At 41.2% G+C, this 25,062-nt stretch overlaps 1 protein-coding gene across 1 annotated transcript; it reads right to left on the reverse strand.

Annotated features, from left to right (window-relative positions):
* Positions 1 to 361: 361 nt before the first annotated feature.
* Positions 362 to 24,769, reverse strand: NOA1 (nitric oxide associated 1). Its single transcript, XM_060762688.2, has 7 exons — positions 23,751 to 24,769; positions 20,124 to 20,288; positions 16,428 to 16,633; positions 3,456 to 3,587; positions 1,951 to 2,067; positions 937 to 1,054; positions 362 to 706 (listed from the first exon to the last, which is right to left on the reverse strand). The coding sequence occupies exons 1-7, from the start codon at positions 24,718 to 24,720 to the stop codon at positions 483 to 485; spliced, it is 1,932 nt and encodes a 643-aa protein (XP_060618671.2). The 5' UTR covers positions 24,721 to 24,769; the 3' UTR covers positions 362 to 482.
* Positions 24,770 to 25,062: the final 293 nt, after the last annotated feature.

Below are 25,062 nucleotides of genomic sequence, written 5' to 3' on the forward strand. Positions count from 1 at the left end.
AAAGATTAGTAACACCCATATAAAAACTAATACAAGAAAGACATTCTCTCACAAAACCAGGCCAGAAAAATAGTTATGTACCACACTAAAAATAATTTATGCCCCCCCCCCAAAACACAAGCACCCATTATTTTTAGTGTCCAATAAAATAAAATTGTATTGATTTCTGCATGTCTTAAGAAGTACTATACTCTTAATGTTCTGCATATGCTGAAGGGGTGACAGTGATAACCCGTTCCCAGACAAAATTCATCCACCTAAACTAAATAAACCGATTTCAAAGGATTCTATGAGGATCTGTGAAAAACTGCAAGACAAGTGCAGAGAGCAATGTTAGGAGAATGAAACACAAAACAGCATGTTTAGTTTTTCAATGACTTTTATAAATGTACATCTCAATATATTTTACAAAGCATTTTTAAAATTGAAAGTCTAAAACACTATACTGGGTTAAATGTTACATGGAGAACTTCTATAATGTCTTACTTTTTAGATTTTTTCCCTTGATTTATATTTACTTTTAAATTCCTAACAAGGGGTGGTGGTTTTTTAGACTTATAGGCTGGACTTCCTTTCAGACGGGGCCCTTTGATATTAACGATGTATGGCAGCAGAGGTGGTTTACGTATTGTCAGCTCTGTCCCTTTAGGAGTATAGCATCGCAGATGGATTTTGCTGTTTGAATGAGCTGTCACTGCAACCCAACCTGTGCAGAGAAAACACTAAATTAAAAAACGAAATTAAAGCAGAACACTGGACTACTATATCTGTTTGGCGCAGGGTCATATCAAATGAATTTCCTACTTCACTTTTAAAACAAGACAAAAACCTTCATGAAATGCTTCTCTTTAGTGCCTACACAGGCCTTTCTATATACATTTGTATATAGGTTAAAACAGGATGAGAAAGACTTTTGAGAAATTTTTCAAAACTTACCAGCAGTTGAAAGCTTTATATCAGCCACTGCCTGAGCTTCGTCTATTCCTTCCAATGTCACATCCTGGGAGATCAATGGTGGGAAATCTTTCATCCGTTCTTCGCCTCCCATTGGAACCTTGAGTTAAAAGATTTAAGAAGTCTTAAAAATTAAGACTGCCCTCTTTCCCCAGAAGGACTCAGGGTGGGTTACATGTAAAAAGGCAAACATTCAATATAATATCTGAAATTATATTCTAAATTATATTCTACATGTTTACCGCTCTTTGAACTGCTGGCAAAGCAAGGGCTGACAACCTCATGATGTTTAGCCAAATTCATAGTTCACCAGACAAGAGCCCCAAATCAATGGAACCCCTCCCCCCTACTGTGGAAAAAGCTAATATCATTTAGTAATTACAGTAGTTTATTGTATAGTATAGATAGTAAAGTTTTGACATTTAAGTGGAGCTACTGGATGATGTTGGGACTACACTAGTGGTTCTCAACCTGTGGGTCCCCAAATATTTTGGCCTTCAACTCCCAGAAATGCTAACAGCTGGTAAACTGGCTGGGATTTCTAGGAGTTGTAGGCCAAAACACCTGGGGGCCCAAAGGTTGAGAACCACTGGCCTACTCCTTACTGCTTAGTACTGTTTCTCAGATGTTTTCAGCCTAATATATATTATAGATATATTTATCTATGCAAAGTTAGTACACATGAACAAACATACATTTAAATCTACTGTGTATCTTGGCCCTTTGTAAAGCAGTGTTTTACGCAACCAAGGTGGGAAAGAAACAAAACAATGTCAACAATTATTTCTTTCTTGCATAAAGTGCAAGACCACCAAGACAGGGAGAACTTGTCGAAGACAATGAAGCCATGGGGTTGGCTAAGAGTGGAACAAAGCACGTCTTGTGCTAAGACCAAGAGAGACAATAATGAATGTCAGTGAAATAAGAGAAATCACAAGGCTCAAGGCAATTCGTTTTCATAGATTTTCCAGCAGTATACAGTCAGTGCTGGCTTACCTTCAGCAATGTTCGACCTGCATGTTTTTGATAGAGAGCATCTGCTTTTTCTACTGTAGTGAAGTGCACAGGCAATGAATTTGAGGCTACAACAGAAAACCAGGAGGGGCTGTCCCCCTATGGCATAATAAAGAGAAAGTTAATTGTAATGGGTTCTGCATGTGAAAACAGTCTCAGTAACAAATTTAAAATCAGTTCAACTACCAAACTTTCTATAATTGACAGCGTCTTACTTTTTTAAAGCTGGTATTTTAATGTACCAAACTGGCCAAGATTCCTATTGTTTTAAGCATTCCTAGATCAGGTTATTTTTAAAAAGGACACGGGCCTTTCAAAGAGAATACCTTGAGATTTATATAAAATGGAGAAGGGTATCTTAACATGCAACATCAAAGTCTGTTTGGCTGTTAAGTGTTTTCCCTAAAGTCATATCCATCTTCCTGTTCTCATATCCCAACCCATTTTTTTTATTTTACAGCATAGCATAATTTCCTAATACAACCAAGCTTGGTAATCCATGGTTTGCCACAAAAGATTAAATCATGATGGAAATCAAGAGTTTGCAAGGAAATGCACATGCTGGAGATGTCTTCCTACAGTGCTTAAGCATGGTTTTCTATCACATTTGAAGCAAAACTATATGATCTTTCTTTCCTACTTTACAATTTATTTATTTATTTATCATGTCAGAAGTGAATTGGGAATACAGTTATAATTTATAGAAAAACCACAACTTTGCAATAATCTATTCTTCTTCATCAGCTGGCCCTACAGCTTGAAATAAGAGACCTGCCTCCCCCAAAACGGTACCCCTGCTTTGTAATATTGTAGTATTTGCTTGTATGCTGCGGCATTAAACTGCTGCCGAGTGTGAGCCATCCTTAGTCCCCCCTCAGGGGTTGAGAAGGACAGGGTAGAAATGCTGGAAATGAAAAAAAAATACCCCCAAAATACTCTTCCAAGGATTGGAGAATCTACTGAATTAGGTATATGTTAACACCCCTTAACAATGTGAAAAACAGTGTGGGAGGGGGGACTGGCACTGAGGGCAGGTTGGGAAGGCAAAGAAAGGTTCCCAGGCTCATCTCTCTTACTATTGTGTGAAGCTTTTGTATCCCATCCAGACTTTCATCAAAAAAACTCTTTGATATGGAAATAAGCTTCCTTATTAGTCAACTGGATAACTGAAACCAAGCATGCCATATTATTGCAGTTCTTGCCACTGCTCTCAAGCCATAGGGTACATGTTGGAAGCTGTTCATCTACTGACAGCAAACTTGATTCATTTTTGAGATTTGAGTAATCCTACAAGAGATATAACAGAACATTGGATCTTTGTTTCTATGCATGGATCATAAGACTATTATTTGCCTTTTAAAAAACCCTGTCTGGAATATACCTCAGCAGATAGAAATGCACCCAGGCCATGCAACAGCATACTGTAATATGTGATGAATAAGAATTTGCTAAGACATTTGGAGTAGTCCCCCCACCATATCTCTTACCTGTAAATAATCTATTCGACCCAATGCACCCAGAAACAGGGTCATTCCAGGCTTAAGAAGAAATGTTCTTGGAATAATTGCACATGTTGGCAAGACATGTTTGACTTCTTTTTCATTCAGAAGGTTTAAAACCTAAAAGCAAACCAGAAAACCTAATTCAAATTAAATTTTCAATTTTAAAAAAGAGCAGACAGATAACTTGCGCTTTCATGACTACTGTATATGACAGTTGAAAATTCTTCATACATTGCTTGGAAATAATAGTAAATGTTCCTTATACTACAAAAAGAAAAGCTTTACATGTTTCGACAATTTTTTATTCAAAGCTAACAATGTGCACATCTGACATGAAACAACCTTATCAAGTAAATAGAAATATTTTGAACATCCTACAGAATACTTAAATATTACATCTCTAATGTATGCTGAGATAACTTTCTCTTTCACTATGCCCTATTCTTCATATGATTTCTATTTTGATTAACATACTGGGGGTCAGGAAGCTAGTATGACAACCCTATCTGCTCTCCCCTTTTCTCTCTGTCTCACTATGGATAAATAGTCTGTAAGGGAATCTGGAAGCAATTGTTGTCTACCTTGCCTTTTGTAGAGTCACATGAAACAGGATCAACTGGAGCAGAATCTCATTCTTTGTCAGCTCAAGCTTTATTACATTGTTTACTGCAGCCTGACTCTGAAAATCTATGTTTCTCCAGTCCTGCTTCACCATTCTCTCATTGCCAAGGCTGTTAAAATTCTTCCAGCTATATGGAGAACAAGGAGGAAAGAAAGGGGAGCTGAACAGCCATAAGAAGACTTTGTAAAAAGGAGCTTTTATGTCAGAGGATTTGTTAACTAAGGCATATCAGTACAAGAAACACTTCTTAGGCCACTAATGGCAAAAGAATATCGGTTCTGTAAAGGCCATTTAGGTGAAAGCACATCCAACTTGTTAAAACTCAGTCAGAAATATTAAAAATTAATTAGGTATTTTTAATAGCAAAAATGTGAGTCAAGCACTGAAAGGGTTAAATGGATGCAATGACTCAGCAAAAAGCTGAAGTTCAATATAAGCAGCTTAGTTGGCCTCAGTGTAAGAGATGCCTCAGTATGAGGTAGGCCTCAATGTTAGTAGGCCTGGTGTGAGAAGCTTTGGTGAGAGAAAGCCCCAGGTTGAAAGCCATCCTGTGTGAAGGCTGCTGTGTGTAGCTCCTGTGTAAGGCTGGTGTGAGAAGAGGCTCTGTGAGAGCAAAGATGTTATCTGAATGAGAAAGAAGCCCAACATGGAAGCAAAGGAGGAAGTATAAAGAACATTATTTGTGTTATGGAAACCTTGCTCTTGTAAATAGTTGCTATAAAGAAAAGCTTCCTAAGGAATATATAACATTGGTCTGTGTGTTTTGTTCTTTTTTTCACTGTGGGCTACTGGTGCTGGGTCATGCTGCTGCTAATAAGTTACTCTGCTGTGCATTTATGAGGAGGATCTTTTGTTAATAAGCCTACTCGTTCAACAAGCTAAATGTTGATAACAATGACCTTGATTTGAAAGAGGGACACTTATCAATACGAAGGTGATCCCTCCTCCCCCCTGCCCCACCCCCCAACTGCTAGCGTGAATAACTTTTACAGGTTGGCAAGGGTAACTTACCCTGGGATCATAGAGGTCTGTGTTTTCGCCACTCTACTCTATAGACTTGTAAACAGCAAAGTAATTTCTAAACATCTCCCTTTTAAATGAAGTGCAGGGTAATTCATTGGGTCCAAGAATTATGTTTTGTAAAGAACAGCTCTCCAATACGACATTTCAAAGTCATGAGATTTCAGGAAGCTTATCTTGGTATGAGAATCTTCTTTTTTTAAAAGAGCAAACAGACTAAACCATTTAGTTATGAGGCCAATTCTTTGAAAATCAATTTGCATTTCTCTCCCAGATTTCCATGGAGGAGCTCAGACTTTTTTTAGCTTAGTCATTCTGATAGATAAGTTGAAACAGAGAGACCATTACTGCCCAAGGCCACCCATTGAGCTTCCTGGCTAAGTAGGAATTAATGAGGCATGTTTGACTCTAGAAATAGCTATAAAGGGCTGGGGATGATAGATCAGAGGGGGAAAAAAAACACTGGTTCCCTTCCATAAGCACACACAGGGTTTTTTTTGGATTGTGGCCAATATGTCCAAAATTGCATGACAATTTTCATCAAAGCTTAGTATCAAGTGAAGGCTCAGAAATGTTATGTTTTTTTTCCTGAATACTTGTAATTTCAGTCTTGAGATAGTGGTGACTTTTGGAATGGGAACATTAAAAATTCAATTATAGGGTGAAAAAAATGTTCTTCATAGAACTTACCAGAGTACTGCTTGAAGGAGTGCTTCCCACACTCCACAGAGTGACCAGTTGCTGGCATCGACACTACACTAACCAGAAGAATCTGCTGATGCCTGCACTCATAGCAACATGGGAAAGCCAAAAAATGGGAAGGCTTTTCTTGCCCTCTTTGAGAACAGAGATATTTTGGGGTAAAATATACACATGCTGAAGACAGTTTGTTAACCTACTGCAACAATTCATTTGAACATTGTCTTAAACAAGAGAGACCAAATTGAAAAGTCCTAAAATTCATGCTAAAGTGAACCATCTTGAGAATCATGTCCACCCGCTCTGTTCCAGCCTCCACAGCTCTTCCTAGAGCCAACTGTTCCACATTATTACTGATTAGCTAAAAAGCACAAAACGTGGCAAGACCAAAAATCTATTCCAAAGAGTTAGAAGATAAGCCTGGCCATTGAAATGGCAAATGTGACTTAATAAAAGCCGAAAGTGGGAAAACGGTAACACATGGGTTGTTTGCAGCCCCTGAAGGCTCCAACTGCCCACAATCCTAAAATATTTTGGATTAAATCTTGTTGGGCGAGTGGGCTTATTAACAAAAGACCCTCCTCATAAATGTACAGCAGAGTAACTTATCAGCAGTAGCGTGACCCAGCACTAGTAGCCCAAAGTGATTAAAAAGAACAAAAACAAACAGACCAAAGTTATCTCCTCCTTAGGAGGCTTTTCTCTGAGGTAAAATAATATGGTTGTACTATTTACAAGAACAAGGTTTCTATAGCACAAATAAACAAATACACAGTATACTTGCTCACAGAAGCCTTCACACTGGAGCTTGCTCACACGAGGCTTCTCTCACATAGAGGTTTACCTCACACTCCGCAGGACAACACTAGCTTTGGCCCAAACTCTTTCAATGCTTGACTCACACTTCTGTCATAAAAAATACCCAGTTAATTTTTAATATTTCTGACAAATTTCTACATCTATATTGGCTGAAAGCAGCTGGAAAACTCAATGGTTCTGCTCCTAAATTCTCCCCAAGACCCCTCCCACATCTTAAATCCCCCCCCCCCCCAAACTTTGAAAAAATAAGCCAAAAATTAGTTGAAATGATGCTGGAAGAGGTATGATGTCATTTCTGGACATTTATGGTCATTCAAGGACTATTCTTACTCACATGAAGGTTTTGTTTCATACTTCAAGAGAAGAACCAATTGTTTATACTCTTGAAAATTTACCGTAACTCTCCAATATTTCATAATTTTATTCCACAACCATGATCACATTTTTAAGGGGAAAGGATCAAAACACATTTGGCAGAAATTCTGTCTTTTTAAACAGACGGAATACTGCTAGAAGCATGATGTATGTATTCTGAAATGCAATTTCGCTTCCCATCCCTCTTTTAATTAACACACATTCCGAATTTAATCAAATACCAACAAAGTTATTGAAAATGATTTAAAAAACTTCACCCATGCTACACATCTGCTTGACTCCTGACCCTTTCTGAATGCTCCATGCCTGTGTAGTCAATAGCAACTCCCCACAAAGAGTTCAAAGCCAAAAATTTGTTTCATAGAAAACAGTAAGCAACACTCAATTAACCAATATTAGATCTAACAAAAAGCTGTGTGAAACCTGCTCAGTTTTATGAAATTTCTTAAATATGGGCAGCAGCAAACTAAGTAGAGATGGCTTGCCCTAACAAGTAGTTCATTAACCATTTAATTAAAAATTCATTCAGTTATTTCACTGAAATCTTTGACCTTATAATAACCCCCCGCCCCCAAGCCACAGTCCACAGAGCACCATTATGTCTGCTCTCCTCTATTTAACATATACCAGGACTAAATACCACAATTCACTTAAAATGAGTGATAGGATTAATTTTACATTTTCATGAAAATACCTAGCAACAGAATTTTAAAAAACAAATTATGAAACAGAATAGTTTTTAAAAACTATCCCATCTTCAAAATTTTGGGTTCCAAATAAAATTAAGAAATAATAAATTTTACAATGGAAAAAAAATGACAAATGAAATAACAATACTGTTAGAATGGCATGATTGGTACTGTGATTATTTTGTTACTTTATAGTTAGCAGCTCTGAATTGCTGAATGGAAAACTGAATATAAAATAAAGAAAACAAAGAAAAATATGAACAAAGTAAGTTTTTCATCCTTTGGATAAACTTCTTTTTCAAATGAACTAAAACACTGAAATAATGCTGATCTACAGAAGAACTGTCTACTGCACTCCATGGGTGCCAATCAGAATAAATATTATCTTAGAAATGTTCCACAAGACATGAGACAAAAGGTAAGTAAAAGTCTGGAATCTCAAAGAAAACAGTATTGGCAAACTATAGACAATAATGCAATCAGAGGCAACATTCATGGCAGACAGCCTTAGTTGCCATAGGCAACTGCTTCTTTCCTATGTAGTGTCCATTGTTTTTAGGAACAAATAATTTGGTTTTAAAACTCTAATGTATTAATTGCCAGGTTTTGAGAGGACGAATGCCAAGATTTTGGTGTGTTTTCTTAAAGGTGTGTATTAACACACTTTGTTTATAATGCTGAAGCTACATGTTTAGTGCTTCCTTGTATGGCAGTGATATAAAAACTTTTCTGGAAAATTAAACACTGGAAGCTTTTTCAATGCCTTAAATTAAAAAAGAGTTCAATTTTAAAGATTAGTAAACCAATCTTTCAAAAATATGCCAAATTAATTTTATTTCTTGTATAAATGATAGCTGTTTGATGTCTAAAGCGTTATATGCAAATAAATTAATAGCTTAACATGCATAGTATTATTATTTAAATCTTTATAATAAATTTGAAGTTTTGATGTTAGCTGACCACGTTGATCATCCAAAACAAGCCAGCAAAAAAAACCAGATTTTGGGGGCAGTGCTTTAATGATTCCTGCAATTATACTGCCAATTAGTGCCAGACTAGGTAGTGAACGGACTGAAAAGCACAAAGGTTCTGCCCAAGTAACACAGGTGCTTCTTTATTCATTGAAGATTTAAAGTGAATAAGGGTCACAGGAACATAGAAAGCTGCCTTATTAATAGGTCAGACTATTTGCCCATCTAATACAGTTCTATCACTTCTGCCTGGCAGCAGCATTCCAGATATAATTCTTTCCTAGCACCACTTTGAGATCCTTAGTATTCCCTGTGATATTCCATCCTAAGACTAACCTGCCCAATTTCCAGGATCAGACAAGTCTGGGGGGTGATTTAAGTGGTATAGTGGTACAGGAACAGTATCAAAAGATTGTCATCCAACTTCTTTATGACTAGCGGAATGACCTGGATTATGATTGTGGATAGGATTGTTTTACAGTGATTGTAATGTTTTAAAAATATTTAATGTATTTTAATTTTGATCTTAATTTAATTTAAATGTTATTTTAATTGTATATTGTTGTTAAGGCATTAAATTGTTGTTTATCTGTAAGTTGCCTTGAGTCCCCCTCGAGGTCGAGAAAAGTGAGATATAAATATAGTAAATAAATAATAGTAAATAAATTTATAAAGAAGAGTTCACAAGGCAGTCAAATCCAGAGTTGTCTGGAATACCGATTCCTTTCCTTCTGATCAGGGTTTGCAAGAGTCCTAGGAAATATGCTTCTACTAACTGCTATGAGGTGCAACCCTGCTTCCTGGCCAACACCATGAAAAACCTAACTAAGGCTCCTTCTACACTGCCTTATAATCCAGATTATAAAATCAGATAATCCAAATTATCTGCTTTGAAGTGGATTATATGAGTCTACACTGCCATACAATTGAGTTCAATGCAGGTAATGTGGATTTTATATGGCAGTGTAGAAAGGGCCTATGAACCAAAAAGCCAAAACTTTCCTGATGGGACCATCTGTATTGTTGGTTGTTCATCTCTATTCTTCTTTCTTCCATCAATAGGAAGGGATGATGAAGTAACCATCTGTGCCCCCAAATACTTCAGATTCCTACCAGAGCCTCATGCCATATGTTAAAAGCTATCATTTGTTCCTACATGGCTCAGAAGGAAAGGATAATGGTCACTGGGCTTGATGAACCCTGTCAGCATCTCTATTATGTCACAAATCTTTTCTTCTGGAGAGACCACACCACTGGGGGCATCTTATCCGGTTTGCACACCACTGGCCCTGTTTGTCTCAGCATAGAATCATCCACCATGATCACTCAACTTTTCTTCCTTTGGGAACAGGCAGGGGTTGTTCCATCCCAAGAACCTTCTACATCAGGCGGCTCTCCAGCAATTTGGGCCTCCAACTCCCAGAAGCCCTAATGAGCTTGTTCAGGCATTCTGGGAGTTGAAGGCCTGAACAGCTGCAGTTTGAAGATGTGTGTTCAACATCCTCTTGAGGACTGAGGTTGCTCCTCCTCTACATATGTCTCGTAATCACTGATTATACAAAGTACTTGATATCAATTATGTAACTGTATCACAGTTTTTAATAGTGCTGCATCTGTGCTGCAGTAACTATAGAGAACTAGTGGCTCATATCACCACCCAAAATTAAGCCCCAGACCCTAAGATTATGAGATTAGGGAGAGCACACTAGCTAAAACATACAAACCACACAAGCAAGCATACAAACAATTCAGCCAAAAGTCAACTTTGACTTCAGAAACAGATTCTCATGTTCTTCTGTCACTCCATGCCTACCTATTGAGCCTGCTAATTTAATTTAATTAGCAGGCTCAATAAGTAGGCATGGAGTGACAGAAGAATATGAGAACATGAGTCTGCTAATTTAAAGGTTAACTGGGCACAAAACAAGTGAGACTACCTCTGGGACTCTCCAGTGAGCTCAACAGAAGAAAAGAAAACAAATTAAATCTGAAATTCAAACATCCATGCTGTCACATGTTTGTACAACAATGTGACATAACTTATAGAACAGTGTTACATGCACCATGTCCAGTTACCTAACTGAACATCCCTCAATACCCCAGCACTCATAATATTTCAATTTTCTTCAATGGACCCTGGGATTCTTCATCCAACCATGTTGTATTGAGGATACAAATGTGAGCAAGCAAGTGCTTCAACTTCAGCAGCACAGAAAGAAAATTAGTGATCAAGAACATATGTTTACCTCTTCAGGACAGCCCAACTCAGGGCCGAGCTGTACAGAATGGACATGATGCACAGGGTCCATTCATCCTAATGTGGGATTGCAGCATTCAACACTTTAAAATGTCAATGTGTTGTTGAAGGCTTCCGTGGCCGGAATCACTGAGTTGCTGTGAGTTTTCCGGGCTGTATAGCCATGTTTCAGAAGCATTCTCTCCTGACGTTTTGCCTACATCTATGGCAGGCATTCTCAGAGGTCGAGAGTTCTGTTAGAAACTAAGCAAGTGACGTTTCCTGGACATTCCACAGATATATAAACCTTACTAGCCTAGTTTTCAACAGACCTCTGAATCTCTGAGGATGCCTGCCATAGATTTATTTATTTATTTATTTATTTACTTTGCTTATATACCGCTGTATCTCAAGCCCGAAGGCGACTCACAGCGGTTCACAAACAGTAAAAACAGTAGAAACAGCAGTGGTTCCATACGACATATAACAATTGACTTAACACATTATCCATAAATTACCGATAGCAATGACAATGCACAATTATTACAAAAAACAACTGTACCCAATCTTCTCATCATCCAAGCGTAGTCCAGGTTCGTCGTCCATTGTTCCATTCCTATGTTCCATTACCAGATTGCACTAAATTACTCAAACGCCTGCACAAACATCCAGGTCTTCACCTTTTTGCGGAATACCATTAGAGATGGTGCCAGTCTAATGTCCGCAGGAAGGGCGTTCCACAGCCGAGGAGCCACCACCGAGAAGGCCCTCTCTCTCGTCCCCGCCAGCCGAGCTTGAGAAGCAGGCGGGATCGAGAGCAGGGTCTCCCCGGAAGATCTCAAAGTCCTGGTGGGTTCATAGGCAGAGATGCGGTCAGATAGGTAGCTTGGGCCGGAACCGTTTAGGGCTTTAAAGGCCAACGCCAGCACTTTGAATTCAGCCCGGTAGCAGATCGGTAGCCAGTGGAGTTGGCGCAACAGGGGGGTTGTATGCTCCCTGCGCTCCGCTCCTGTTAAAATCATGGCTGCCGAGCGTTGGACTAGTTGGAGCTTCCGAGCTGTCTTCAAAGGCAACCCCACGTAGAGAGCGTTGCAGTAGTCTAAACGGGATGTAACCAGAGCGTGGACTACCGTGGCCAAGTCAGACTTCCCAAGGTACGGGCGCAGCTGGCGCACAAGCTTTAGCTGTGCAAATGCTCCCCTGGTCACCGCCGAAACCTGGGGTTCCAGGCTCAGCGATGAGTCCAGGGTCACACCCAAGCTGCGAACCTGCGTCTTCAGGGGGAGTGCGGCCCCATCCAACACAGGCTGTAACCCTATGCCCTGTTCGGCCTTGCGACTGACCAGGAGTACCTCTGTCTTGTCTGGATTCAATTTCAATTTGTTCGCCCTCATCCAGACCGTCACAGCGGCCAAGCACCGGTTCAGGACCTGGACAGCTTCCTTAGTAGCAGGTGGAAAGGAGTGACAGAGTTGGACATCATCCGCGTACAGATGACACCGTACCCCGAAACTCCGGATGATCTCCCCCAGCGGCTTCATGTAGATGTTAAACAACATGGGAGATAATATTGAGCCCTGAGGAACCCCACAAGACAATGGTTGTGGGGTTGAACAGGTGTCCCCCAACAACACCTTCTGAGATCGACCCTCCAGGAATGACCGGAGCCACTGCAAAACAGTACCTCCAAGACCCATCCCTGCAAGGCGTCCCAGAAGGATACCGTGGTCGACGGTATCGAAGGCCGCTGAGAGGTCCAGCAGCACCAACAGGGACACACTCCCCCTGTCGAGCTCCCGGCGCAGATCATCCACTAAGGCGACCAAGGCTGTCTCGGTACCATGTCCCGGCCTAAAGCCAGACTGTGCCGGGTCTAGATAATCCGTGTCTACCAAGAATACCTGGAGTTGTGAGGCCACCACACGTTCCAAGACTTTGCCCAAGAAGGGGAGATTGGAAACTGGCCGATAGTTGTCGAATTTAGTGGGGTCCAGTGATGGTTTCTTCAACAGCGGTTTTATTATAGCTTGTTTTAAGCTCGCTGGAATCTTGCCTTCCCGAAGGGAAGCATTAACCACCACCTCAACCCACTCAGCCAATCCCCCTCTGGCCTCCTTTAGAAGCCAGGATGGGCAGGGGTCCAGGATGCATGTGGTTGGCCTCATTCCTCCAAGTATCTTGTCCACATCCTCGGGTTTCACCAATTGAAATGAATCCATCAAAACTGGACAAGCAGGTGCTCGTGTTACGTCCTCAGAGACTGCCATTAACATGGTATCCAGACCAGAACGGATCAAAGCGACTTTGTCTGCAAAGAACTGAGCAAAAGCTTCACAGCGAGAAGTCGAATCGTCAGGGTTCCCACCTTGAGTGGTGGGATTTAAAAGGCCTCTGACAATTCGGAACAGCTCAGCCGGACGGTTCTTTGCAGACGCAATAGTGGCCGCAAAGAAGGCCTTCTTTGCGGCTTTTATTGCCGCGGCATATGCCCTTAAAAAGGACACAAACCGTGTTCGATTTGGCTTGCTCGGATCCGAACGCCACACACTCTCTAGTTCCCTCTTCCTTCGCTTCATCGCTGCCAGCTCCTCGGTGAACCAGGGAGCTGGTTTAGCTCGGCTACTTGAGAGGGGACGTTCCGGAGCGATCGTGTGGGCAAAACATCAGGAGAGAATGCTTCTGAAACATGACCATACAGCCCAAGAGTACATACCAGGCAAGGTACCCCCAGTAGGCTGCTGAGAGCCCCAGAGAGCAGTGGGATGAACCCCTTCTTCGTAACCACTGGATACAGGACACCTTGTCCAAAAAGTCCATTTTGAAGGTCCAACGTTTTTTGACTCAATGCATTTTTATAGGGCTCTTGTGTACACTTTGAGACATGCTGAACATCATGCCACGCCACGCTATCACTCAAGGGCTTATATCTTGCACCTGGCTTGTTTAAGCTCCTTCCTACACCAAGGTCATCCTTCAAGGTCCTAATTACAAGTATTCTCTCTACAATACTCCAGGTGCATTATCTTAAGTATTTGGCAAATTGGCAGAGTACACGATTTTTACCAAACAATATCATGCTCAAAGCCATCATGAAGAAATCTCCAAGTAGTCCAAAGAGAAGGAGAAAGAGAGAGATTGCATGGAGGTACAACTAGTCATCAGGCCACTATCTCCTTGAGATGATTACGGTCTTCTGGCAGTTGCCTATACAGCCCCACTAGAGTCCACACAGCCAGCCACAAAGTCTATCAGTGGCTCGTGAGTGAAACACCAAGCCACTCTGGCAGATGGATGAAGTCTGCACAGACAAGCGGCACTAAATCCAGTTTGATGGCACTGAATCCCCACCTTTACTTTCCCCCGCTCATCCTGAACCACCAGGCACAAAAATTAGTACTGATTGTCAATTGTCATATCCAATTAGGCTGGCCCAAGCAATGGAGCAATATAAAAAAGGGGAATGGGGAAAAGAAAAATTGCTCCCTGCTTTCCACCTTCTCATCTCTAATTGCTTCATCGCACTGGTTAGTGTCATAGGATGCGAGGAATGACAACTACCAATGGCTCCACTCAAAGTGGTCGCCACTAAGCCAAGGACGAGAGGGGGAATTTAAGTGTCATCCCCTATTCCTGTGCTGCCTAAACCTGGGTAAAGCAGGATGGGTGTGTGAACAGGCATGGTTTCTTCCAAATAGGAAACAGCTCAAATGTGACACAGTCACAAAATGCAAGCAACATTTTAAAGTGGGTTGCTTGAGTGATAGTTAAGAGTGGTGTGATGTCCAGCATGTCTCAAAGTGTACACAAGAGCCCTATAAAAATGCATTGAGTCAAAACACTTTGGACCTCCAAAATGGGCCTTTCGGACAAGGTGCCGTATATCCAGTGGTTACGAAGAAGGGGTTCATCCCACTGCTCTCTGGTGCTCTCAGCAGCATATTGGGGGTACCTTGCCTGGTATAAACTCCAAATAGGAAACAGCCCAAATATTGACAGTCACAAAATGCTTTGCTGATTAATAAATCTAAACAAATTTTTCATCCACAATTTCTGTATGTTGTTGCTTTCAAAGCTAAAAAACAGAATCTCCCTTGCATTTGGCAAGGCAGGCGCTGATCTGGATCAGTATTGCTGCATGTGACCCCTGTAGATGAGGTCTCAGAAGCGTGAATCTTAAGTAATGCCAATTTCATTAGTACAGTAACATGACTGTTGAAGCATCACAATTATAATTTTGGCTGCCCACAACACTATTCCTTGGCACTATGAAGATAACTTTTATTACTGTTTAGGCAATACATGGGAATAACATTTTTTTCCTATGTACCACTAACACAAGGGAAACTCAACAGCAAAACCTATTTTTCTAATACACACCACATGCTCCAAACATGGAGAAAAGCTTAATTTTTAACAGTATAGGTAATACAAGATCTACATTTAAAATGTTTTCCCAAGTGATGTGCCAGCTCCCTACAAGGAAGAACATTTTTCAACACACTCCTTTACAAACAGCAGGCAGACAATACTGGATGGGGTTGTGTAGCAGCAAGCAGTTTCTCATTTAATATTGGCCCTAAGCTGCTTGAGTGAAACAAATATTTCAGATATTGTTATCTTAACAAATTAATTATGCAGACAGAAAGAATATCCACCAGACAGAGAACAGACGCTAGCACTGTTCTGAAATCATTTGTGCAAGTTTGTACAAATCACAAAATGCATGAATAGAGATCAATCTGTTCTCCTGTCTCCACTTGCACAATGTGGAGGTTACATATGTGCCTGCAGATGTTGTGGAAGAGGATCAACATTTTGCTTCCACATTTTTCACACAGTGTAGCAATTCAAAGTGCTAAAATGGATCTTAGGAGATACATTCAGAACCAATCAAGGGTGTGTTGAAAAATTGTTTGGAGCACCAAAGAATCTATCTTAGGATAAAGGCAGCTAGTGAAGTTGGAAGTCCCAAGGTTACAAACATCTGACTTACAAACTCGTTGATATGAACTGGAAGGAAGCAGTCAGCTGGGGGATGGTGAATCTAGTTGTTCCTCCCCAGCCAAGGTGAAGGAAGCTGAAGGAATTGTGGATGTACTTCGTCCCAGTGTTAGCTGCGGAGGAAGATAGGGAGTTTGCCGAGAGGCTAACTTGCATTTCTCCCTAGCAAACTCTGGGCTGAGTGGTGAAGGAGCATGTTACCAGCCCTCCTTGCTCCTCAACAGAGCCTTGGCTGATGAGGAAGGGAGGGAGCTAACAAGCTCTTCCGCATTCCTCCTCAGCCAACACTGGGTGAGGGGCGAGGGAACCTGTCGTTGGCTGAGGAGGAACAAAAGGGAGCCTGTCAGCAAGCTCCTTCATTTCTCTTCAGCCAACTGGCTCAAGTTTTGTTTTTAAAATGTACCTGTTCCAACTTACAAATTCAACTTAAGAACAAACCTACATAACCTATCTTGTTCATAATTGGGGACTTCAGATTTTCTGTCCCACCAATCAAACATTTTAGAAATAGAAGAAATTACTTACACATCCATCCTTTACAATCCCTGGAGTGTCATAAAACCATCTAGCATCTTTCACTTCATTGTATGTGAGTTCAACTTTTGTGGGAACAGTTTTGGCTGGAAGGGAAGTTTCTTCCTCCATACTAAAAGAGAGAGCTTCAGCATCAAAGTCAATTTCATAATTTTTTCTTTGTTTCTCTGGTTCAGCAAATGTTCTTCCAACTCTTCCTATATCAAGAGGAAAAAACATACATTACTCAATTTTTCAATATTATTTTTAATATTTCCATATAAATCATGCCACAGTTTTCTAGCACAGCAATGCTTCAAATACAACACTTCAACTTTATTTATTTATTTGCGACATTTATATGCCGCCCTTCTTACCCCGAAGGGGATCCAGAGCGGCTTACAAGATATATATAAATACATACAATACATTATACCATGAGCACAGTACAATAACAGTGCTATACATCACTATATTGTACTATACAATTATTTTGTAATATTAGTAATATTACATGTAATACAAAATATATAATTATAATATCATATTATTATTAGTATTATACTGTACTACATTATAAATATTATATGTATATACAATATATTATATTATATTAAAAATTAGCATAGCTCAGGAGAGAAGGTGGAACTGTCCCCTGGCCTCTCCTGTCTTCACTCTGGCTCAACTTTTGGAGTAATTTAATTCTGAGTTTTGATTCCAGCGAAAACACACCTCACACCCTATTCTCTGATGGCTGAACTCAAAACAAAATGTGCAAATCTCTTTACTGCTTCATTTAGCATGTTCATTCTATCTCACATTCAATTAATCTGACATATTACAACATCAAAGAATGAACAAATGACAAACTATGACCCCAAGAGAATTTCAGACATGCTTATACTTACACATCATGTCAAAATAATTTTTACATTGTGTGGAGTTTTTAGAACAATTTATATTGTATTAGCTGTACCCAGCCACACATTGCTGTGGCCCATTGTGGAGAAATGGGAAAGAAAGAAAAGAGGAAGAGCTGGTTTCTATACTATCAATACACAACTGAAGTGGCAAAGTGTCAACATAATATAGGCCCATTTCAGTCTCCTAGAGGCCAAAGGGTTATATGGATGTATGGAAGGGCCCTGGATTACCTGAGTTCACACTGCCATATAACCCTGTTCAAAGATATTATATAGGTATTATTATTATTATTATTATTATTATTATTATAGATGTATAGATATTATTATAGGCACGTAGGTATTATTATTATAGACACAGATATTATTATTAATAATAAGTATTATTATCATTATAGATGTATAGATATTATTGATATACAGGTATTATTATTACAGACGTATGGATATTATTATTACAGACCTATAGATATTATAGGCATCTAGTTGTTGTTGTTGTTGTTATTATTATTATTATTATTATTATTATTATTATTATTATTATTATTATTGATATGATATAGCTGTTATTATTACAGAGGTGGAGCCCCCGGTGGCGCAATGGGTTAAACCAGTGGTTCTCAACCTGTGGGTCCCCAGGTGTTTTGGCCTACAACTCCCAGAAATCCCAGCCAGTTTACCAGCTGTTAGGATTTCTGGGAGTTGAAGGCCAAAATATCTGGGGACCCACAGGTTGAGAACCACTGGGTTAAACCCTTATGCCGGCAGGACTGAAGACCGACAGGTCACAGGTTCGAATTCTGGGAAGAGTGCAGATGAGCTCCCTCTGTCAGTTCCAGCTCCCCAAGCAGGGAAATGAGAGAAGCCTCCCACAAGGATGGGAAAACATCAAAACATCCAACCAATGTCCCCTGGGCAACGTCCTTGCAGACAGCCAATTCTCTCACATCAGAAGCGACTTGCAATTTCTCAAGTCACTCCTGAAACGAAAAAAATTTATAGAGGTATAGATATTTTTATTATTATTGACATATTCTTATAGGCATATAGATATTATTATTATTATTTATATGATATTGCTATTATTATTACAGAAGTATAGATATTTTATTATTATAGGCATATAGATATTATTATAGATATATAGATATTATTGACAGACAGATATTATTATAGACTACAGTTATTATTATTACAGGCATAGATATTATTATTAAAGACTGATAGATATTATTATTGTAGATATTGTAGCCCAGGGTTGCAATAAGGTAAAAATGGATGGCCATCTGCCGGGAGTTCTTTGATTGTGCCTTCCTGGACAGCGTTTCCTGTTTTTGTCCTTTCTTTGCGTACTGGACTTCATTTCCCAGAATTCCTTCCCATAACTCAATATGGGTGAGCTTTCTGGAAGTTGAAGTGTGTAGAGATGTGTGTGTGTGTGTGTATACACATACACACTTATACAGACACACAAAATCCTTCCTGTGCGAGTTCCCAGGCAGCCATGAGGGAAAGGGAAGGAAAGGGGTGGATCTGGAGGAGAGTGCTCTCTCTCTCCTTCTTTCCTTCCTTTCTTTCTCCCCTCCCTCTCCTGTCGGGCTTTTTTTAAATGCCCAAGCAACAATGCAGTGGGAGAAAAGGAAGAAAGGCAGAGAAGCAGACAGCACCTCCAGGAGGAAGAGCAGGCTGGCTCTAGGTGTGAGGAGGAGGAAGATGCCGCCTCTCTTTCTCTCTCGGCTGGCAAGGAGGTGAAATGCTTTGGACCAGAAGTGTTTGAGAGGGGAGAGGCAGGGGCTTGTGAAAAGGATCTATGGGCCACCTTTCCCTCCCTCTCTAAAGTGGTTCTCTCTCTCAGCTGTTGTTCCCCCCCCCCCGCTCATGCAGGAGGGGGGGGGCAGGAGGGTGTCATTTTAACGCATGCTCTGTATAGTCATTTAGCTTTGTAGCAGATTGAGTTCTTTCCGGTTATTATTATTATTATTATTATTATTATTATTATTAATTGTGTGTGTGAAGGACATAGATTGCTTTGATAGGTGTCTTGTGTTCAAATTTGGTGTCAATTCGTCCAGAGGTTATTGAGTTCTGTTAATCCCACAAACAAACATTACATTTTTATTTATATAGATGGTCAAAATAAAAATACTGTGCTTACAGAAATTTCTTACACTGATTGATGTAATAGTTTGGATCCTCTCACTGTCAATCCCGGCAGGCAGTTTTGAAGTGGATCATGAACTAATATCTTTATGGTGCAACTGTACCACATGCTTACTCTTGAGAATATCTGCACTATGCCCCATGCACTTAATTCCAAAGAAGTACAGAAATAACTGGATTCTTAACTCTAGAATTCCACAAAGAAAATTACGTATTTCCACACTTGTATGGTAGTAAATACACAAGTATGAAGCAATTTGTCTCTTACCAATATACAAAAACAACAGAGTTTAGTGTTACAAAAAATGATAAAAACAAAAATCTTTGGAAGTCTGATTATGCTACATTAATAAATAATGTTCTCAAAGAACTAGATTGTGTTTTGTGAATGTATATTATCCCCAATAAATAATAAACATATATAAACTATATGTTTATAGACCTCTCCTCCATTATAGTCTTAGCTGATGATCTCCAAGAATATTGTGCCTAAATTTAGACTGCATTCATATATTACTAGTAGGAGAAAAACAGGTAAAGATTGCAACAAAATAAACGTGTACCAAAAATAAAATTAACTATTTGTGCTATGAAGTACTTAACACAGATCCCAAAAACTACCCACCTATTAAATAGCCTTGCTTTTTGAGAGATTTAAGCAGTTTTCGTTCTTCTTCACTAAGGTCTTCCTCTGTTTTTTCTGCATCTGCCTTCAGCCTTGCTTCCCTCCTGAATATTCGGTAAGGTGTAGGATTAATAATTGGAAATTTCAGCAAGTTCAATGTAGTTCCTAGAAAAGAAAACCCCACATTTGGTTATGACTACATGGACCCAACTGAAAACTAAGATTCTAAAGTAGTTACATAAACAACACAGTCTGTAGAAGTATTATGTGCAGTTTGGCATTCTTGTTAACATCTTAAGAAAGTTTAAGCACCCCAGCCATGGACAGAAAATTAAACGTAGAGGTGGCAAACAGGGAATATGAGAAAAAGGATGAAAAAAATTGTTTCAGTATTTATTCTGCTTTATTTCTGTGTTCTTCAGAACTGGTACAATGTAATAGCTAAAGAACATATCATACAACAAGTGATTCCTAGTTCAAAACTTGTTTTAATTATAACCATATGAGTCACAGACAGGACATTGCATTTTCAACACATTCAGCCATGTATAATATCAGTATAATACTGAATTATGTTACAATGGCCAGGTATGACAAATTGTACATCTTCTTCCTTTGAATCCTATATACATGACGTGAAAATTTAAACTTTTCTGCTATGGTTTATAAAGAACATCAGAATCACTGGGTTGCTGTGAGTTTTTTGGGCTGTATGGCCATGTTCCAGTAGCATTCTTTCCTGATGTTTCACCCACATCTATGGCAGGCGTCCTCAGCAGTTTGTGAGGTCTGTGGGCCATTAGGCAGGTGGGGTTTATATATCTGTGGAATGTTTAGGGTGGGAGAAAGAACTCCTGTCTATTTGAGGCAAGTGTGAATGTTGCAATTAGCCATCTTGATTAGCGCTGAATAGTCTTGCAGCTTCAAAGCCTACCTGTTGCTGCATGAGGGGATTCTTTGTTTGGGAGGTGTTTACTGCCACTTGATTGTTTGCTGTCCGGAATTCCCCTATTTCTGAGTGGTGTTTTTTATTTGCTGCCTTGATCCTGGTGGTTTTTTTTTAATACTGCCAGATTTTGTTCATTTTCATGGCAGTGCCCAAGCACAAATCAAAGAAAACAAAAGGCCTAATTCAACCAGAGAAGTCAGCTATAGCAAAGCACTTGATGAACCAACCTGGACATGGAATATTATTTGAGAACACATACATGCTGGACCACTCTGACAACAATCATGTCAAACTGCACAGAGAGACCATTGAAATCCATCAGAATGTGGACAATATCAATGGAAAGGAGGAAACCATAAAAATGAATAAAATCTGGTCACAAGTATTAAAAAGTACCAGAATCAAGAGAGTAAATAAAGAACAAAGAGAAAAAGAGGAATTCCAGGCAGCAAATAATTAAGTGCCAGTTTATACCTCCAAAAAAAAAAAAAAAAAAAAAGATGCCCCCAGGCAGCAGCAACAACAATTGCTAAAGGCTGGCCCTGTTGGTTTAGCCCTTTTGCCTCAGAACTTGTCTGAAAGGCTTTTCCCTCCTTTTTAGTCTGTATCAGAGTTTTAGAGGAGAAAGCCAGAAATTGTCTGGGTTCCTTGGCCTGGCAATCTAAACAGGCATTCTATAGCACATATATATACAAAATAGTCACTATAGCTTGTACTATACCATCACCATAGCTTAGTATATACCTCACAGACCGTCAAAGCTGTGTATACCTCATAGACCTTCATAGCTGAATTTACCAATAGTTTAGTCCAGTATTTTATTTTCAATAGCCAAGTATTTTACCAAGTGACTTACCACAATTATAGTCAAGTGTTTTACCTCATATTTTATGAATATAGTCAAGTGTTTTTTATCAGTGTAACTAAGTTCCATCAACAAACTTCACTTTGTAATATTTTATCTTGATTCGCCTTTCAAGAACTCTGACTTTCAAGAACTTTGCCTTTTGTTTCCAGTAAACTTATTTGGTTAACTTTGATTCTGTCTCAAGCGTCATTATTTTTAAAGAACTGAAGTACATCAGAGGGTATACCAATAGCCACCGGGTATAGCCAGACATATAGTTTTCCTTTCAACCCAGTGTGCCTTCACAACAATAATATAATACAACTTTATTTGTAACCTGCCCTATCTCCTCAAGAGGAGTCTGGGCGTTTTCCAACATAAAAATGGCTAACATGGTGGGGTATAAATATAAAGTTATTATACAGGGTTAGTCAAAATGCATAGGCCAATAAGCCATTCAATTGAATGGCTTATTGGCCTATGCATTTTGACTAACCCTGTAATTTGCACAATTAAAACTTGTGCGGCAGCTGCGCCCGTACCTTGGGAAGTCTGACTTGGCCACGGTGGTACATGTTCTGGTTACATCCTGTATAGACTACTGCAACGCTCTCTACGTGGGGTTGCCTCTGAAAACTGCCCGGAAGCTACAACTAGTACAACAAGCGGCAGCCAGATTACTAACGGGAGCGGGGTACAGGGAGCATACTACTCCTCTGTTGCACCAGCTCCACTGGCTGCCAACCAGCTTCCGAGCACAATTCAAAGTGCTGGTGTTGACCTATAAATCCCTAAACGGCTCTGGCCCTATTTACCTGTCCGAACGGATTCTCCCCTATGAACCATCAAGGTTATTAAGATCTTCTGGAGGGGCCCTGCTCTCCCTCCCACCGCCTTCGCAATCGCGTTTGGTGGGGACAAGGGACACGGCCTTTTCGGTGGTGGTCCCTCGGCTTTGGAACTCCTTCCCGATGGATATTAGATCTGCCTCTTCCCTCATGACATTTAGAAAGCAGGTAAAAACATGGCTTTGGGATACTGCATTCGCAGAATGATGACTGAGTCAATAACTGCTGACCATTCTAGCGGATGGCGATGAATTTGTGATTCTTTTGGATGAACTGATTTTTGCTGTAATTTGTATGAATTGTATGAAGTGTATTTTAATTTTATGTTGTTAGCTGGCCTTAGTCCCTCCTCGGAGGTGAGATGACCGGGGTATAAAAACTCTAAATAAATAAATAATTAGTGGGTTGTTGTAGGTTTTTTCAGGCTATATGGCCATGGTCTAGAGCAAGGGTCCACAAACTTTTTAAACAGACGACCAGGTCACAGCCCTCAAACTGTTGGGAGGGCCGGATTATAATTTGAAAAAAAACCATGAATTCCTATGCACATTGCACATACCTTATAAAAAACACTTAAAACAATACAATAATTAAAATGAATAACAATTTTGACAAATATAAACTTATTGGTATTTCAATGGGAAGTGTGGGCCTGCTTTAGGCTGATGAGATAGGATTGCTGTTGTTTTGTGCTTTCAAATAATTTCAGACTTAGGTTGACCCTGAGCAAGGGCCGGGTAAATGAGCTTGGAGGGCCGCATCCGGCCCCTGGGCCTTAGTTTGAGGACCCCTGGTCTAGAGGCATTCTCTCCTGACGTTTTGATGCATCTATGGCAAGCATCCTCAGAGGTTTAATAATTATATTATTATTACTTTCCGGATATCCCTTGTATTATTATGACTGGAACATGGTCCTACAGCCCGAAAAACTCACAGCAACCCAATGGAAGCCACCTTCGCAGGAGAGATGATGCCCCGCTGACCTGGCCAGGGTGAGATGGTGGCCCGGTGGATGGCCTGGGAGGCCCGGGACTTGCAGTAGTCAGAGTGCAGGAGGGCGTTGAAGAGGGTGGACTTCCCGGTGTTGGTGGCGCCCACCAGGTAGACATCCCCATTGAACTTCCAGGAGCGCTGCAGGCGGCTGATGAGGTCCTCCAGGCCGAAGCCTGTCTTGGCGCTGATCAGGTGCGGCTCCTCCTTGGCGGGGAGGCCCGCTTGGGCGCAGGCCTGGCGAAGGCTTCCCCGCAGGCGGCGCAGGTAGTCGTGGGAGTCTCCCGGGAGAAGGTCCACTTTGTTGCCCAGCACCAGGAGGTGGGTTTGGTCCCCGACCAGGCTGGACAGGTCGGGCAAGAGCAGCGACTCAGGGAGGTCGAGGAGGTCGGCCAGGAGCAGCACTAAGGGCGGGCGGTTGTGGCGCGAGGGGGCCTTCAAGGCGGCGCCGACCAGGCTGCGGAACTCCTCCCGGGGCAGCTCCACCTTCAGCGCCTGCCGGTGGTGCACCAGGAGCCAGCAGCGTTGGCACACCGCCCCCTCCAGGCCCTCGCCGCCTTCCCCCTCCTCTTTCAGGGCCCGGTACTTCTCGCTGGGCAGGTAGCCAGGCAGAACCGGGTCGCGGCAGTGCAGCTCGGCCCCGCAGCCCGGGCAGCCCACGCCGCTGGCCGGCAGCGACGGGTCCGGGAGGCCCGAGGCCTGGTGGAAGCTCGCCCGAGGCGGCTTCCGGCGCCGCTCTTCCGGCCTCGGGCCTGCTCTTTCTCGCGGCGGCGCGGGAGGCTTCTTCTCCTCCTCCGGGCCCGGCTCTGAGGGGAGGTACTCCGGGAAGACGAACTCCTCTTCTCCTTCCGCCGCGGCCCAGCCCTTGCCCAGCCCCGGGAAAGAGGCCAGGCCGCGGCGAGGCCTTGGGAGCGCCCCAGGCCACAACCGTCCTAGCTGCAGCGCCCGCCTCAGGCCGTTCATGCTCCTCCGTGAGGGAAAGCTGAGGGAAGGGCAGCGAGTCCGAGGGCCAGAGCGGCCCAAGCCAGCCAGCCAGCGAGCGTTCCTTCCGGAAGCAACACCGCCCCCTATCGGAGGCCCCTGGACTCTGCATAACTTCTCCTTTCAGGCTCCTCTGAAATGTGGCTGGGCCTCAAGGCTTGGCAATGGGCCTCAAAGCATTTTTTTCCGAATGAAGCAGAGAGTGTTTGAGGACCGGGACATCCGTAGGGATACCAAGATGCTTGTTTATAAAGCTATTGTCCTCCCAACCCTGCTATATGCCTGCGAGACATGGACTGTCTACAGACATCACATGCAACTCCT

This window comes from Anolis sagrei, chromosome 2 (assembly GCF_037176765.1).
Source record: "Anolis sagrei isolate rAnoSag1 chromosome 2, rAnoSag1.mat, whole genome shotgun sequence".
In the NCBI taxonomy this organism is placed as follows: Eukaryota; Metazoa; Chordata; class Lepidosauria; order Squamata; family Dactyloidae; genus Anolis; species Anolis sagrei.